Source organism: Aspergillus costaricaensis, assembly GCF_003184835.1.
Source record: "Aspergillus costaricaensis CBS 115574 unplaced genomic scaffold BO79scaffold_4, whole genome shotgun sequence".
NCBI classification, from domain to species: domain Eukaryota; kingdom Fungi; phylum Ascomycota; class Eurotiomycetes; order Eurotiales; family Aspergillaceae; genus Aspergillus; species Aspergillus costaricensis.
In genome coordinates, this window is record NW_020291804.1 from 578,274 (window position 1) to 592,548 (window position 14,275).

The 14,275-nt window shown below is 55.5% G+C and overlaps 3 protein-coding genes across 3 annotated transcripts; 1 reads left to right on the forward strand and 2 right to left on the reverse strand.

Moving 5' to 3' along the window:
• Positions 1-118: 118 nt before the first annotated feature.
• Positions 119-5,166, reverse strand: BO79DRAFT_138200 (putative anucleate primary sterigmata (ApsB); the record flags this gene model as incomplete). Its single annotated transcript, XM_025678150.1, has 3 exons — positions 119-2,233; positions 2,315-2,950; positions 3,007-5,166. 3 exons carry the CDS (start codon positions 5,164-5,166, stop codon positions 119-121), a joined length of 4,911 nt encoding a protein of 1,636 aa, XP_025543548.1.
• Positions 5,167-6,012: 846 nt separating this feature from the next.
• BO79DRAFT_55473 (Sec7 domain protein) lies at positions 6,013-10,722 on the reverse strand. Its single transcript, XM_025689417.1, has 2 exons — positions 8,059-10,722; positions 6,013-7,996 (listed from the first exon to the last, which is right to left on the reverse strand). The coding sequence occupies exons 1-2, from the start codon at positions 10,520-10,522 to the stop codon at positions 6,108-6,110; spliced, it is 4,353 nt and encodes a 1,450-aa protein (XP_025543549.1). The 5' UTR covers positions 10,523-10,722; the 3' UTR covers positions 6,013-6,107.
• A 1,987-nt stretch (positions 10,723-12,709) lies between these two features.
• BO79DRAFT_207150 (unc-50 family protein) lies at positions 12,710-14,243 on the forward strand. Its single transcript, XM_025682118.1, has 5 exons — positions 12,710-12,893; positions 13,014-13,113; positions 13,181-13,184; positions 13,284-13,621; positions 13,683-14,243. Exons 1-5 carry the CDS (start codon positions 12,784-12,786, stop codon positions 13,992-13,994), a joined length of 864 nt encoding a protein of 287 aa, XP_025543550.1. The 5' UTR covers positions 12,710-12,783; the 3' UTR covers positions 13,995-14,243.
• The last annotated feature ends 32 nt before the right edge of the window (positions 14,244-14,275 follow it).

Sequence of the window (14,275 nt, forward strand, 5' to 3'; positions counted from 1 at the left end):
ACACCAGGTGGACTAGAACATCTTCCAAAAGAATACCACTCGCAAGCCTTGCACTGGAACGCCCAATACGCCCAACGATCATGGCCCACGACCCCAACCTCACCCCCTAAGGCTACGTTCAAACCTCAATGTCAACGTAAATGCCCTCGCCTTCGCTCGAGCTCATCTCATCGTCCCGACGCCGATCATATCCGTCACTCGTGCCCGGATCTGACCCCTCGAGCCGCCGTTGACCACGCGCGCGCACGTCCTCATCGGTCGACGTGCCCCCGGATAGCTCTTTGCGTACACGCTGTCGCTCGAGCTGCGCGCGGAGTCGCTGGTTCTCCGCATCGCGCTCTTCCAGGCGCCGCCGTGCGCCGCTTCGGTCCAGAAGGCGAGCCTCCCGTTCGGCCTTCAATCGCTTCTCCAGCTCATGCAAGCGTTGAATCCACTTCTCGTTGCTCCCCGGGTCAGCGGACATATGTCGGGAGCGAGAACCTTGCACCAGTGCTCCTGGCCCATCATTGGCGAGCGTCGCTGTCGAGGTTGTCGAGGCCGAATGGGAGGGTTGAGGGATGCCAGTGGTGGCGCTCCGCGACAGACCGCGCGACGGGGCGGGTTTCTCGACTGCTGAGTGATGACGGATCAGAGAGCCCGGTTCTGCATCGGCTCCAGGATCTAGGCTCAGCGCACGTGTCGGTGACCGTGGGGAGTTGGATCCAATGCCAACAGCGGCGGCGGAGACAGCCGCAGAGGCAGGTCCACGGCTGCGTGAGTGCGATTGAAGCAGGTTCAGCTCGGCCTTCAAGAGCCGGTTCTCACCCCGGAGCTTCGCCATTTCAGGAGACATTCCGGACTGGTTCCGGCTGTGCTGTTGTGCGCGCATGTTCATCATGGACTCCTCGAGGCGGTCAAGCTTCTTAACGCGCAGACTGAAGGTATGCTCCAGAATCTGGTACTGTTTGGTCAAATCCCGTTCAACACCCTTGATGCGCGACTTGAAGCCCGAGATCACGCTTTCGACGGTCTTGACAGCGAGCAGAAGGTTGCGGCTAAACCCGGGCCAGAAGAGGATGTTGCCAATGACCTCTTGACTGGGGAGATTGCCATTGATTAAGCTGTTTGAATGCGCCCAGTCCGGTCCGCACATGGCTGACAGGCGTTTCCAGATGTTTAGGAGCATCACGTTGCGCTCGCTCAGCTGGTCGCGGAACTGCTGCTCCAGAGTGGTGAAGCGCTTGCGATCTTGATTACGCGCATTCTCCAGCTCCGAGATGCGCGAGTTGTTCTGCGTGATGGTGCGCGAGGCCTGGTGGTGGGATTTGAGAGCTTGCTCGAACGACTGCTTGTCGGCACGGCGGGCATGGCGCTCGCGGTCGAGCAGCTCGGCCAGCTTGCGCGATTCCAGCCCATGACTCTCCAGCAGCGCATCACGGTTGCGCAGAAGAGACTCCTTGTCGTCCAGCTTGGCTCGCGTGCTTTCGAGTTCCAGGGCCGTCGACTCCAGCTCCTTTTGCAGCTTCATGATGTTGGAAATCAGACTAGAGCGACTCCCGGTTAGATCACCCAGCGTCTCTCGTAGGTTGTTTTCCAAGTCCAGCAACCGCTCTTTCCAGGTTGCGGCTTCAATCTCCTGCGCCGACAGGTTCTTCCTAAGTTTGCGGTTCTCCTCCTTGGCGGTGGTCGCCTCACGGTTCAGCTCGTTGACAATGCGCTGCACCTCTTGCTTCTCTTTGCTGCCCACAACTTCACGCTGGTGCCGTTCCTCCGCCAACCGTTCCTCGAGTTCGCGTGTCTTGTCGCGCTCGCTTTGCAGGCTGAGCTGGTAGGACTTGAGCTCTGATTCAAGATCTCCGATCTTGATCTTGTCGCCATCCTGCTCCTCGCGGAGGAACGCAATCTCATTCTGACTCGACTCAATTTGCACGGTGAGCCGTTGTACTTTAGTGTTAGCCTCATAGAGATCCTTCTCCAGCGACTCCATCTCGCGGTTGCAGTCCTCCAGTTCCTGCTGGACGGCCTTGTACCGCTGGAGATTGTTCTGTGCATCTTCCTCAAGCCGAATAATGCCCTCGCTAGCTGAGCGCATCTCCGCCTGGAGTGCCCGAAGGTTTTCGTCCTGAACACGCACTTCTTCGCTCAATCGCTGGCACTCTTCTACCTTCTGCTCCAGAGCCTCACTCATGGCGTCTAGCTCTTCCTGAGCTTCTGCGCGGATGTTTTGGAATGCTTCATCGCGCTCTTCGGCTATCTGCATGGACTGGTCGCGCTCCTGTCGGAGATTCTGTACCATTTGTTGAAGGTTCGATATCTCTTCTTCCGCCTCATCGACGTCGGCCTGATATGCCTTGTCCAGCGAGTCATAATCCTGGTTGACCTCATCCAGCTGTTCCCGAATAGATTGGTTTTCAAGCTTCAGAGCCGACACCTGGTCGCGCAGCTGGCCTACGCGCGTTTCTAGGTCTTCGCGCTCGGCATCGTCGCTCGGCGATTGACCCGTGCCATCGCTGGCGCGCGAAGAGGGCCGACCATGTGCCCGGGACGCCGAGCGATCGAAGATGCTGTCGCCGGCAACCGATCGAGTCCCATCCCGGCGTTGACCAAGTTTGAGCTCTTCAATCTCCTGGTATAACCGCTCCTTCTCCCGGTTCCGGGACGTGAGCATCGAGGTCTGAGCGCTCACCTCCTTTCTCAGCTCCGCATTCTCTTGCTTGAGCAGTTCCAACTCCATCACCAGCGTCGAGCTGGATGAGCTAACAGTATGGGGATCGCGGCTGAAGTCTCGTTCGGACGCAGCAGAGTACGAGGCCATTGAGCCAATTCTGTCGCGTTGCCCGACTCGCGCGGCGACGACAGGGAAGTTCATCTCGTTCTTCAAGCGCAGGGTCTCTTCGCGCAGCCGCTTATTTTCCTCTTCTGCCTGCTCGCGAGCCGCCGTCTCGGCCTCCAGCATGTCCTTCCACATATCCTGCGGTAACAAACAATCAGCGTCCAGAATGCACAAAGGGATAATCCAGTACTTACCCTCTCCTCCCGGGCGCCAACATCCGATCCCATGGGCCGCCCGTCACTGAGGGATTTCACCATCTCGGCCAGTCGTCTCTTCTCACTTTCGCGGGCAATGCTTTCCGAACGGAGTCGCTCGATTTCCAGTTCATATGTCTCTGCCCGCTCGCGCAGGAAGAGAATCTCCTCGTCCTGCGCGGGGTCACGGTCTTCCTCGTCTGACCCTTCGGGGTCATGGTTCAGCATCGACTCCTTGTCGGACTGCTGGTCTTTTAACTGTTTCTCGAGATCGCGCAACTTGCGCTTCAGGCTTTGATTGTCCTTCTGCAGCTTCAGCTTGTCTGACTTCAACTCAACATTCTCCGAGATCATCTCCTTGATGCCCTCCTCAGAGCGTCGATTCAGTGCTTCATTGAGGAAGTGGATGCGCATCTTGAGGTCAAAGTTCTCCTTGGAAAGACGGTCAATGGTGCTGCTTTGCTCTTTGAGCGTCATGGTGCGGCCACTCCGGGCAAAGGCCGGAGTGGCGCTCGTCCGCTTTTCAGGAGACAATCCACGGCTACCATAGTCCTCCCGGAACTGCTTCACGAATGCGCTGGGAACCTGCACGTCTTTGACACGTTCTGCGAGGACCGTATCTGTAGGAAATCCGGTGTCTTGGGGTTTCGCCCGTGGTGTCATCGGTCCAGAAGCGTCATCGGGATGGAATTCTTGTTGGGGGCGCTGCTCTGATTGTTGTTGTTGTTGCTGCTGCTGTTGCTGCTGTTGCTGGTACCTTTGGTAAGACGACCCCGGACGTGACTGAGTTGGGCCTTCCTCTTCATCCAAGGTCTGTAGGCCTCCTTCCGTGGTCCCGCCAGGGTTCTTCCGATCAAAGAGATTCTCATCACTGTATCCCGAGATACCTGATGCCATGCTTCCCAAGCTGACCGACCGGGCCAATGTGTTGCGCTGTCCGGCATGCGCTAAACCCGGGTTGCCCGGCGCTGCACCGCCTGATTGAAGTGCGTAGTCGGCGCCCAGCGTCGCATCACTGTTTGTGATTTCTGTACCCGCACTCGTGACCGAGGAATATGAAAGCCGATGGGCCGAACTACGACTAGTCAGATACTTCGGTCGGTTGCTTCGACGACTGCTCGTATGGGAGGCTGTATCGGCGTCATTCGCGCTGTTGTCATGAAACAGCCTCGACGTTCCAGGGGACACACTGCGTGATAGGCTGCGAATTTTGTGATGGCTGGATTGGAGTGAGATGTCTGCGTCCGGTACAGGAGAGCGATCAAATGCATCGTCGCGAGCAATATGGCTGGTGTCGGGCGCATTTTCGGATGAGGTAGACTGGTTACGGGTACTTGTCCTCGCTGCAGCGGCCGCCGAAGGAGATGATGGGATCGCTTCCAGGATAGTGGTGTTGTCACCATGTCGTTCGGGGGAAGCGGCAGGCGTTGCGTCCAAATCCTCCGCTGTGTCCTGTCTGTGCTCATGGGTGGGCGTTTGAGGTGTGTGAGTGCCATCCGCGGCCGCTGCGATGTCATGTATAGAATCATCGGGCGGCACGAACGAAATCTGCGTGCTTTCCAGCACTTCAGGGACAGGCTCCTCCTCGTGTATTCCAACCAAGTAAGTATCATCCGCACCAATAATCCGGTTCGTGGTTGCGACTTCGATGGTCGAAGGTTCCGGCAGAAAGCTGGACTCCATATCCATCAACTGCCGCCGCATTTCCTTTTCTTTGATGAAAGTTTGGTCGTCCACTCGCTCCTGGTAGTCATCGTCGGCGGACAACAAAAGGCTGCTATCGTCGTTGTCGGGCAAAGGGGGGAGGGACAGGTTCGAATCGTCATGGGCGGGGTCTTCCACCGTCGATGGGTCAACTGCAGGATTATGGCGTTGGGCATCACTGAGGGCGCCCGGTTTCTCATGAGCGTAGTGGTCGTCGACAGCGCCGTCTCGGGCGGGAGTGTCCATTGTGGTCGGGGAAAGACCTCCCCGCGCGTTCTCCGCCACCATCAAAGGGATTGGATCGCGGAATACGTCTTCGAGAGCCGGGAGTCCTTCTTCGTGTAATGGGTTGGGGGGTGGAGAGAATGTCGGGGAGCGCACCGGATGCGCGTGTTCGGCGACGTTTGGGGACTCAGGCGACGGAGAGGAAGGTGGTTGAGGCAATGCGGTCGACATGGTGACGGGGGGAGGGTTTGTTGTCCCCACCTCCACCATGCAATGCTCGACAATCCTAGCCCCTAGGAGACTAGGAGACTAGTAAGAGCTTAGGGAACAACGGGCGCTGAAACGCGGCGGTTGTCTAGACTGGATAGACTCTAGACTCGGGCTCTTGTGCTACCCACTTGGGCGGGCAGCCGGGTTAGCGCCAATGCCAGGCCCGCCAGCTCACCACCACCTCGAGCAAGACGTGGCTGCGGTGAGATTAGAGAGATAATAGAGGGTATGGTGCGTAGGACAGAAAGGGTGGTGAGCGAGAGATGAGGGTGTGGATGGAAAACCAAGAACATCGAAGGGAGAGTGAGGTTGTGGTGCAGCTGCAACCTTCCTGTTATGGTTGTTGTTGTTGTTGTGCCTTCGCCCAATCAGCACGTGCCCGCTCGGTCCCGTCCACCAAGAAGTTAGCACTACTCAGTATACGACTCTATTACGTCTTCCATAGATCTAACGCTTCATTCACCTTGGGATCAATCAAAACGGATATGGAATCTCTTTTACTGCCAAATTTCCGGGTCAGACCCTGAGATATTTCACTGAAACTTCTTACTTCATCGCAACCAGTCACGTAAACCTCGTCAAAACCGGATCGAAGAGGAAAAAAATCAAAAGACAGTAAGTACATGATGATCGGGGTCACAGGGTCACAAAGGCAAGAGATAGGATATGTAGAAGGGAACCTCAAAGGTAGTGCAAAGTTCTGTGCACTCTAGAGTCGGAGACTTTTCTTATATTCCAACGGAAAGACAAAGAAGTGAATGGGGAAGTAATTAAAGCTGGGTTGGGTATACAAAGCAAATCAAGAAAATCTAAGCTCCCTGGGGCTCCTCGCCCTCAAATCCCCGAGAGCCAGCTCGATAGTATGATGTCGGGCGAATTTCAGACACCTCTTTAAGCACAGGTTACTCGGCAGGGGTGCTCTCTTCCCGGTTGGTATAGATCCGTTTCTTCTGCTCCAAAGCCGAGGAGAGCGAGTCAATGTAGGTCCGGAACTTCACGATTTCCCGCAGCAGATACGACGACTTGCGCTCCCAGTTGGCCAACGCCTTGGCTGCATTGGGGTGCCGCGGCGAGAAGGCAAGGATCATGGCGGGTCGAAGCTCGTTATGTCGCTGCAGTTCCTCCTCCACGTTCTTGACATACGTCTGCAGGGCCTTCAGCTGTTCATCTTCTGGAAGAGCTGATGCCATCATGCTCTGTTGCGGAGGAGCCCAATCGCTAATGTGCACTCGGTCGGCCGGCAGTCGGGGCCGGACCCCCTGCTGGTCAATAGAGCTGCGAATCGAGCTCTGGATGCTCGGTCGCGCCCCCGACGAGGAAGGAGGTGTCCGGCTGCTCTCTGCCGAGATCAGGGCGCTGTTAATGACTGCGTCGCTCCAGCCATACTCCATGTTACTAATGCCACCAATCAAAGGCTCCTTGGATAGTCGCGCGCTCCAATAATTGGCGCTGGACACAAATTCCCGAACGATTTCTGGCGTGCCGGCTTGGAATAGATGTACGGCGCCCGTGGGCAGGCTCAGGGCCCAGACATGCGGGCGAGACTTGGAATACCCGGGAGGTGGCAGCGCGCTGGCAATGGTTTGACGCAAAAGGAACTTCCAGATTTCTTCCGCATTTTCTGTCCAGTTGCCTCCTCCTACCACGACGCCGCCAGGATGCCGTTGCTTGGCCTTCTGTCGGACTGATTTCATGGAGGCGTTGAAGGAGAACAGGCGCATCCAACCTTGTTGGATGACGGCAAAGCATTCGTTCCAGTTGCGGTCTTTAGCCCTCTTATCTACCGAGTCCAAGTGATGCTTGTGCTTAAGGCTTCCTTCCTTGGCCCAAGGGGCGCCCGCAAGCTGTAGAGTCTCATCTTCCAGGAGAGGCGTATTCCGCTCGGCGTCTTCAAAGCTGGCTATCGAATGTGCCGAGTCTTCACGGATAATTGCCTGACTCAAGGCATTGGCAAAGCCAATCGATTGTTGATAATCCCCACGTGGGTAATCCGAGCCAAAAGAATCCACCGACGCAGAGGTCAACTTCCCAGAAGAATACTTGCTCCACGTACTGGATGCCGATGGGCTCCAGAGGGAAGACTGGTCATCCAAGCTGGTCCGGCTAGAGCCCATCGTAGAAGGCGGATACAGCCTGGCTCGAGATCGGGGCTTCGAAGACCAGCGTGCCGTTCCATAACGGGAATCGGCAGAGCGGCCGCGTGGATAGATATCAGAGCCACTTTTGCTGACTGTACTCGGACTCCTGCGGAGCCCACCAGGGTGAGGTCCCAGTAGATTGTTCGAGGACGAACGTGTCGGCTCTTTTTCCACTGGGGCACCATGCAACGGGAGTTTCTGCTTCTGAATCGACGTGTAAAAGTCTCGTAGCACCATTTCCACTTGTTGCTCCCACGCTCGCATTGTGCCGGTAAACGGGGTGTTGACGAGGGGGCCGGTGTCATTGTCAGGGTCACTTATCATTTTGGCCGAGAGATCCGTCCGTGAGAGTCGATTTACCAACTTGGTAGGGCCATTGGTCGGCTTATCAGCAGTTGGAGCTTTTCGTTCGAGGTCGTCAGTGGTAGCAGATCTGGAATTCGAGGCCAGGGACGGCGGATCTTGTGATAGGGATTTTGACTTGTTGGCGTCGCGTTGGTCAAAGCCGTCCGGCGCAGCATCCGCCGCCACTCGATGAATTGTCGGCATAGTGTTTCGGACAAATTGGGCCTTCGTCATCTTCTGCTCGATATCGGCAAGGTGCAGGTCGGTATTCAGCAGGAGAAGCGAGTAACAAATGGTGTGCACGACATCTGTAGAGCAGTTAGATCGAAAGCTATCAAGCAGTGAGACAGGGTTGAAGGCGTGGACAAACCAGAAGCTTTGAAGCTATGACGTGGGTTGCACTCGCACCACCGGGTGGAAAAGGCATCCAAGACTCGGTCCACTTGTTGGGTTTCTCCTTTCAACACCAAACGGTTACACAGACTTCGAAGGGCTGCCAGGATGTTCAGATTGGCCCAGTCAAAGAGATCCATGTACGCCTTGCGGACGAAGGCTCGGTCCGGATCGCCCAGCCAAGCCGCAGCCGGCTCGTTTCCTACGACTTGATCCTGGCTATCAAAGAGCATCTGCGCTTGTTCTTTGTCCGAAACAGTCGGCTCGCTAGCCGGGATGTCATCCGGGCTAGTCTCCGCAAGATCGGCAAGCTTTGGCTCCGTTGGCCCCATGGCGGCACTCTCAGATGCCGTGTAGTAATTCGACATTTCCGAAATCGAAGCCCGTGGCGAGCCACCCGGGCCATTGGCAGGGGTAGAGAATCGGCTCGTGCCATCAACAATCTCATCTTTGGGTACGTCAGAGGTGGGTATCTCCTTGGACTCTTCTGGGACATCCTCAGCACTGTGAGTGGGGCTCGCGCTCATTTGAGAGAAGCTCTCCATGACGGGCGAAAGCGAGGAAATAACAGTCTCCTGTGGCTTCAAGCCGCCTGGTAAAGCAAAGACCTGGTCTTTATCCACGGAGTCCAAATCACTGCCGCGCGAGCTCACGCCATCGCGCGATGCTCTTGAAGCTGGTGGGCGGTCAACAGGAGCGATGGGATCCTGACCATTAGACTTGGATCCGGACTCTTCATCTCCACTACTATTTCCTAGAAAGGTAGCCTCATGATTATTCGCGGATGAGACTGCGGGATATAAACTGTATTTGGCCTTGGGGGCACCGGAGGTTGTAAGGAGGCTGCCTCGCGGACTGTGCGTTGACGTGGTTCCTGGATTCTTGGCTTCCGCATCTTCTGCCGCCGCCGCACGGGACTGCGAGGGCTTGTTGGCCTGGTCCAGCCCAGATGCAGTGGAATCCGTGATATACGGGTTCATCACTTTTTTCAGACTACTGACCGGACTAGGCTCGGGCTTCATAATTTCCATCGCCCTGGAGCCTGACAGCTCCGGAGGAAGCACGATCGGAGGCGGGGCACTTTCAGCCACGGACTTCTTCCGCCGGCGGAAGAAGGACGACTTTTTGGTCACCACTTGATGGCTTCCATCGCGGCCCGAATTGAGCCCTGTCCCACTGTGCTTCAGCGGCTGTCTCCAGCTCTTGACATCTTTGGTCTCGAATTCTTGGGCGGAATGGGAATCGGATTGACTGTAATCGGACGGTCCGAATGTGGGAGCTTTAGAGCCAAAGACTCGTCGAAAGAATCCCGGTCGTTCCTTGGCCGGCGCTGGCTCAGGCGGCGGGGGAAATATTGGTTTGTTGAAGGAGATGGTTGGGCTGGGCGCAGGCGGGTCAAGTGAGGAGGGGATTGTAGGCGGAAGCTCTAAGCCTGCATCGCCCAGATTCGCCAGGTCGAGATCTCGGCTCCGGATGGTGGCCGTGCCAATGTTCTCCGGGCGAGACTTCCGGGTGGTATTCGCACGCGGAGATTTGATACTGTTCCGTCGGGAGGCCACTGGCGTCCGTGACTGCTGCAGGCTGAGCGAACCTGCATAGTCCCCTTGCGAAGATGGGTGGTTTTTACTGGGGCCTCCGGGAATACTTGGCGTAGGAGCTGCGTCAAAGTCGCTGAAGGACCAGGAACCGTAGTCGGCAACCGGTTCGGAAAAGGGGATGAAAGGTGGCCGAGTACCGAAGTCGAAGCTCGCCGAACGTCTCTCGCCAGTTGAATCCGCTCGGCGACGTAGCAGAGGCGGACCAAAGTCTAACTGGGAGGAAGCACTTCCTTTGCTCCCGTTTCTAGCAGTATGAGCCCCTGTCGCTGCCGTAGAACTCGGCCGATAGTCATATAGCTGGCCGCGTGGGCCGGTGCCTTCCCGGCTGCGCGTACTCCCAAATCTTCTCAGGCTAGAATGGTAATTCGAGCTGCTATTACTCCGACGACCTCTCGGGAGTTGGGACGCATGGCGAGCCGTGCCGTCGTCAAAGGTGCCATCTACCTCTGACGATAGGGAGGATGAAAATGTGTGTCCGCGATAACGTCGTTGGGCCAACGATTCCGGTGAACCGTGGCCGTAGAGGTCCGTTTCGAATACCGAGTTAAATAACCGGTAGTCATCCAGCACAGAGGAACCCGCCACGAACTGGTCTAGGGATAGGAGCATATTATCGACGATGGAGGTGCGGGCCGCATGCTTCGGAGACAGCGATAGGTCGTGGGGATCTCGCTCGTCACAAGACTCATTGTTCTCGTTGGTGTTGTCGGCTGGATTGAAGTCATCTAGGAAGGTCTCTCGGACAGAGGGTCGCGGATGAGTCCCTCTCCTTGTAGGCTTCCCATTGACAGCTTCGGAGGGGGGTGTTCGAGGGGGGGACCGGCCGGCGTGCTGCTGAGGCATTTTGAGACTGCCCTGTGGTCAATGGTTACCAAGGACGTCTGGCATTCGTTGTAGTGAACGGAATGAGTGAAGAGAAGGGGGTTGAGCCTTAGGGATATTGGTCGCCAAGTCCCTGGGCACCGTTGGCCATGGACGATCTCAACCAGCAGGTAGTTGAGACGATTGTCCACTTGTCGTGCACACCGTCCTGCGTCAATCGAGAGAGGGAGGGGGTTTTGGGCCGGTTGATAGAATCGCGTGCTCAGGACCGGATCTGAGTTTCACAGAAGTCGAACAGACCGTCTTCAAGGCGCAGTCAAGGGTGGTGTGTATCACCTGTCGCACATTGCGTGAGGGGGAGGGGGGGGAAAGGGAAATTTCGTAGTGTAAGGGGGTAAGTCGATTGATCAAATCGACGTCCTTATGGGAGGATTGCTGTAATCTTTTATGCGGTAAGGCAGATTAGCCAGAGATTCAATGAGGAAGATAGACAGAAGGCGATCCAGGAAAGTTAGAGGCGAACCACCAAAGACGCACAGGAAAGGAACGGTCGAGTGTTGAAGCGGGAACCGACCGGTGACGATCGTGGGTCGCCACGATGAGAGAAGGAGGGAGTGCAAAGAGTGTGAGAAAGGTGGAAAGGAAAGGAGGGTAGCGATTGAAACGCTTCAGGAATTTTGGCGCAATTGAAGAGGGACAAAAATGGGAAATGAATTGATTGAATGCCTGAGCAGCCCCCGGACTTGCAGATGGAAATGCGCCCAGGAACGGCGTCCGAAGTGGGATCACCGGAGAAAGAGGAGAACAGCACAAAGTTGTACACTACTCCCTTAGCAGCAAAATAAAAAAAGCATGGGCAGAAGCAGACGTTTAGTCCGTTGGAGTGGTTCAGGGATGGACCATCTGCCATCGTCCACCTTCCAGACTAGTTCCAGTAGCGTTCACTAGTTGCGGGTCTAGAGTCCGTCGCGATAATCAAAGAGTCAGTCAGTTTCTCAGGGGCATGCATCCGAGTTCCTGCAGGTTCAATATCTCTCCAGCTTGCGAGTTCAGTCTCCCTTTTGCCTCCCTAACTCACATCAAACTATCTACGTAGTACGTATTAACAAGTTTGGATCAGAACTACTACTGTACAGTAGTATCAGAAGGACGATCCAGGAGTGTCTTGCAGCTTGCATGGTTCCATTTGGGGAGGGTCCTTGGCTATTCCCAGTTCCAGTGAATTGACTGCCATCAAGTGGATCCAGTTACTCCGTATTCCTCAATTCCTACTGGATCAAGTGGAAACGGGCCGTCATGCACCCCCCCGATCGATAATATCTATCATTTCATACGAAACTGATCCTGTCCTGTCCATGCTCCAGTCTTCTGTGACCCATCGTAGAGCTCCATCGCACCCAAGGTAGGGCAACGACCGAATTTGTCAGTATGCTGGAGATGGATCAAATTCGATCCAACGATGGCTTTTGCGATCAGGCCAGCCTGAGGGGTCTGCATCATTTTCCCACCATGCATCATCTATCTATCACTTTTCTTCCCTCGTTGCCGGAGATTTACTCACGCTGGCTGAACTGCATCTACAGTCTCCATATCCAGGCACATACATACAGGGTGGTGGTCATGCCCACCTTCCGGGGCCCGGAGCTGGGGCATTCTGTCGCCCGAATGTCAGTCAAATGTAAGCCATGCATGAGAAAAATAAATTAAGGAGCTGCTCCTGTCCTCAACAGGCAACCCTCGCAATGTGATACATCGCCATTTCCTGACGGTTCTAGTGCCGCCACGCACTTGATACACCGGCGTTCACGGTCGATCTCCTACAGGGATGGCATGGCTTCCATGTTTCATCCGCCAGCCAGCCAGCCAGCAAGCAAGCAAACAAGCAACCAGACAGGCTAGACTAAGTAGATGCTACCTACATAGAATATCCACCCTCCGCCAGTCCAAACTGTAACTTATTTTTTGGGGTTTTTGATGATTCTGCCGCCATCCACCGATCGGACTGTCGGGGAAGAATTGATCCGGGAGTTGGGCCGAAGAGGCTGATGACATAACCCAACGGCCACTCCATCATCAACAAGCAAAGCAATCAATCAATCAATCAATCACTCCATTCGCTAATAGATCGTAATTCCAACCCCCCATCCACCACCACCTCAATCAACAAACCAAACCCCCCCCCCCCCCCCCCCTGGGTCAGATAGAGGTAGTGGGTACATGACATCCGTGCCTTTCCCTCCCATGTCCCAAGACCTGGGGTTTCCCTTAACCACTCATTGAAGATGAATCCTCACATCTCCGTCCCCCGCCAACATGCCAGCCCGGCCAGCTTCGGCGGCACCACCCCAGCAAGCCGCGGGTCTAGTATCCGCATGCCGCGATTCTTCAAGAGGTAGGCTACATCTCCCCCTCTGGGGATGACTGGAAAAGCATGATACGTCTATCAAAGGGACAACCATGGCCTTTTCCGATTCTCATCGACCGGTTACTGATGCCCCTGGCTGGCTTACAGGCTGTTCAAGTTCCCGCAAATGGACTTCGAGATGGCTATCTGGGAGATGACATCTTTGTTGATTGCGCCGAAGAAGGTCTTCAAATCAATCTATTACCATGTGAGTTGATGCCGGCCTCCTGTTCCATAGCGCGCATCCGGTTATGCTGACCCAAGCTTCACCGCAGAAACGTATGTCATTGCCCCCAACACCGCACCTTGCCGATATGGCCCGCTTTCCCCGGGATCTGACACACGCTCATCAACACCTATATTAATAACCTCGCACAGAAACGAAAAACACCTGGCACCGTCCGGACCCTTCATTTACCTACCTCCTATCCTTCTTCCTTCTACTTACCGCCCTCGCGTGGGGACTCGCCTATGCGCCCTCCTTCGGCTCCATTGTCCGGCTCTCGTTAATCTTCATCTTTGTCCACTTCATCGGCTCGTCCTTGCTGGTCTCGACAGTCGGGTACTTCGCGATCCCGCGGTTGTTCGGGCCCGATGGCGCAGCCGCATCGCTGACGGGATTCCGCGGCGGGCGTGGACGGAGACGCGGCGCAGCGCAAGGCCTATTCACGCAGCCGGGAGAGAAGGACCAGCTTGAATTCGGATACTGCTTTGATGTAAGTGACACTCCTAGAGCATACTGGCCCAGTGGCAGCACCGGCTAATCGCAGACACTAGGTATCGAATCGAGCATTCTTTCCTCTGTATCTGCATCTCTACGTGGTCCAGTTCCTGGTCCTCCCGCTGCTCCAGCGCAGCCCCAGCAACGCCCTGGCCACCTTCCTTGGAAACACACTTTACCTGTCGGCTGTAACCTACTACACCTACATCACGTTCCTCGGATACAATGCGCTTCCGTTTCTGCACAACACGGAGCTTCTGCTGCTCCCCATCCTGGCATTTGCGGTGCTGTGGCTGGTGAGCTTGATTTGCGGATGGGGGATAGTGGCGCAAGGCCACGGGGTGGAAGGACTGTTCTGGGGTGCATGATTGTTCCCCGCACATGACATGTTATACACACCTGTTCTACCCATTCTTGTGCAAGTAATTTGTCATTTCCGTTTCGGCGCCGGTGTATATGGTGATCTTTGGTCTATTTTTATGTCTGTTCTGTCCGTTCAGGGAATGGGTTCGGGAGCATAATGATTGCATAGGTTCGTTTCTGGTGGTCTCCTTTCATACTCTGCTCCACATGAGAGCAGGCAAAAGACATATGGTTCATACTGTACAGCATAGCTGGGTTATATAGCGTCTATCATAGACTCACTTCT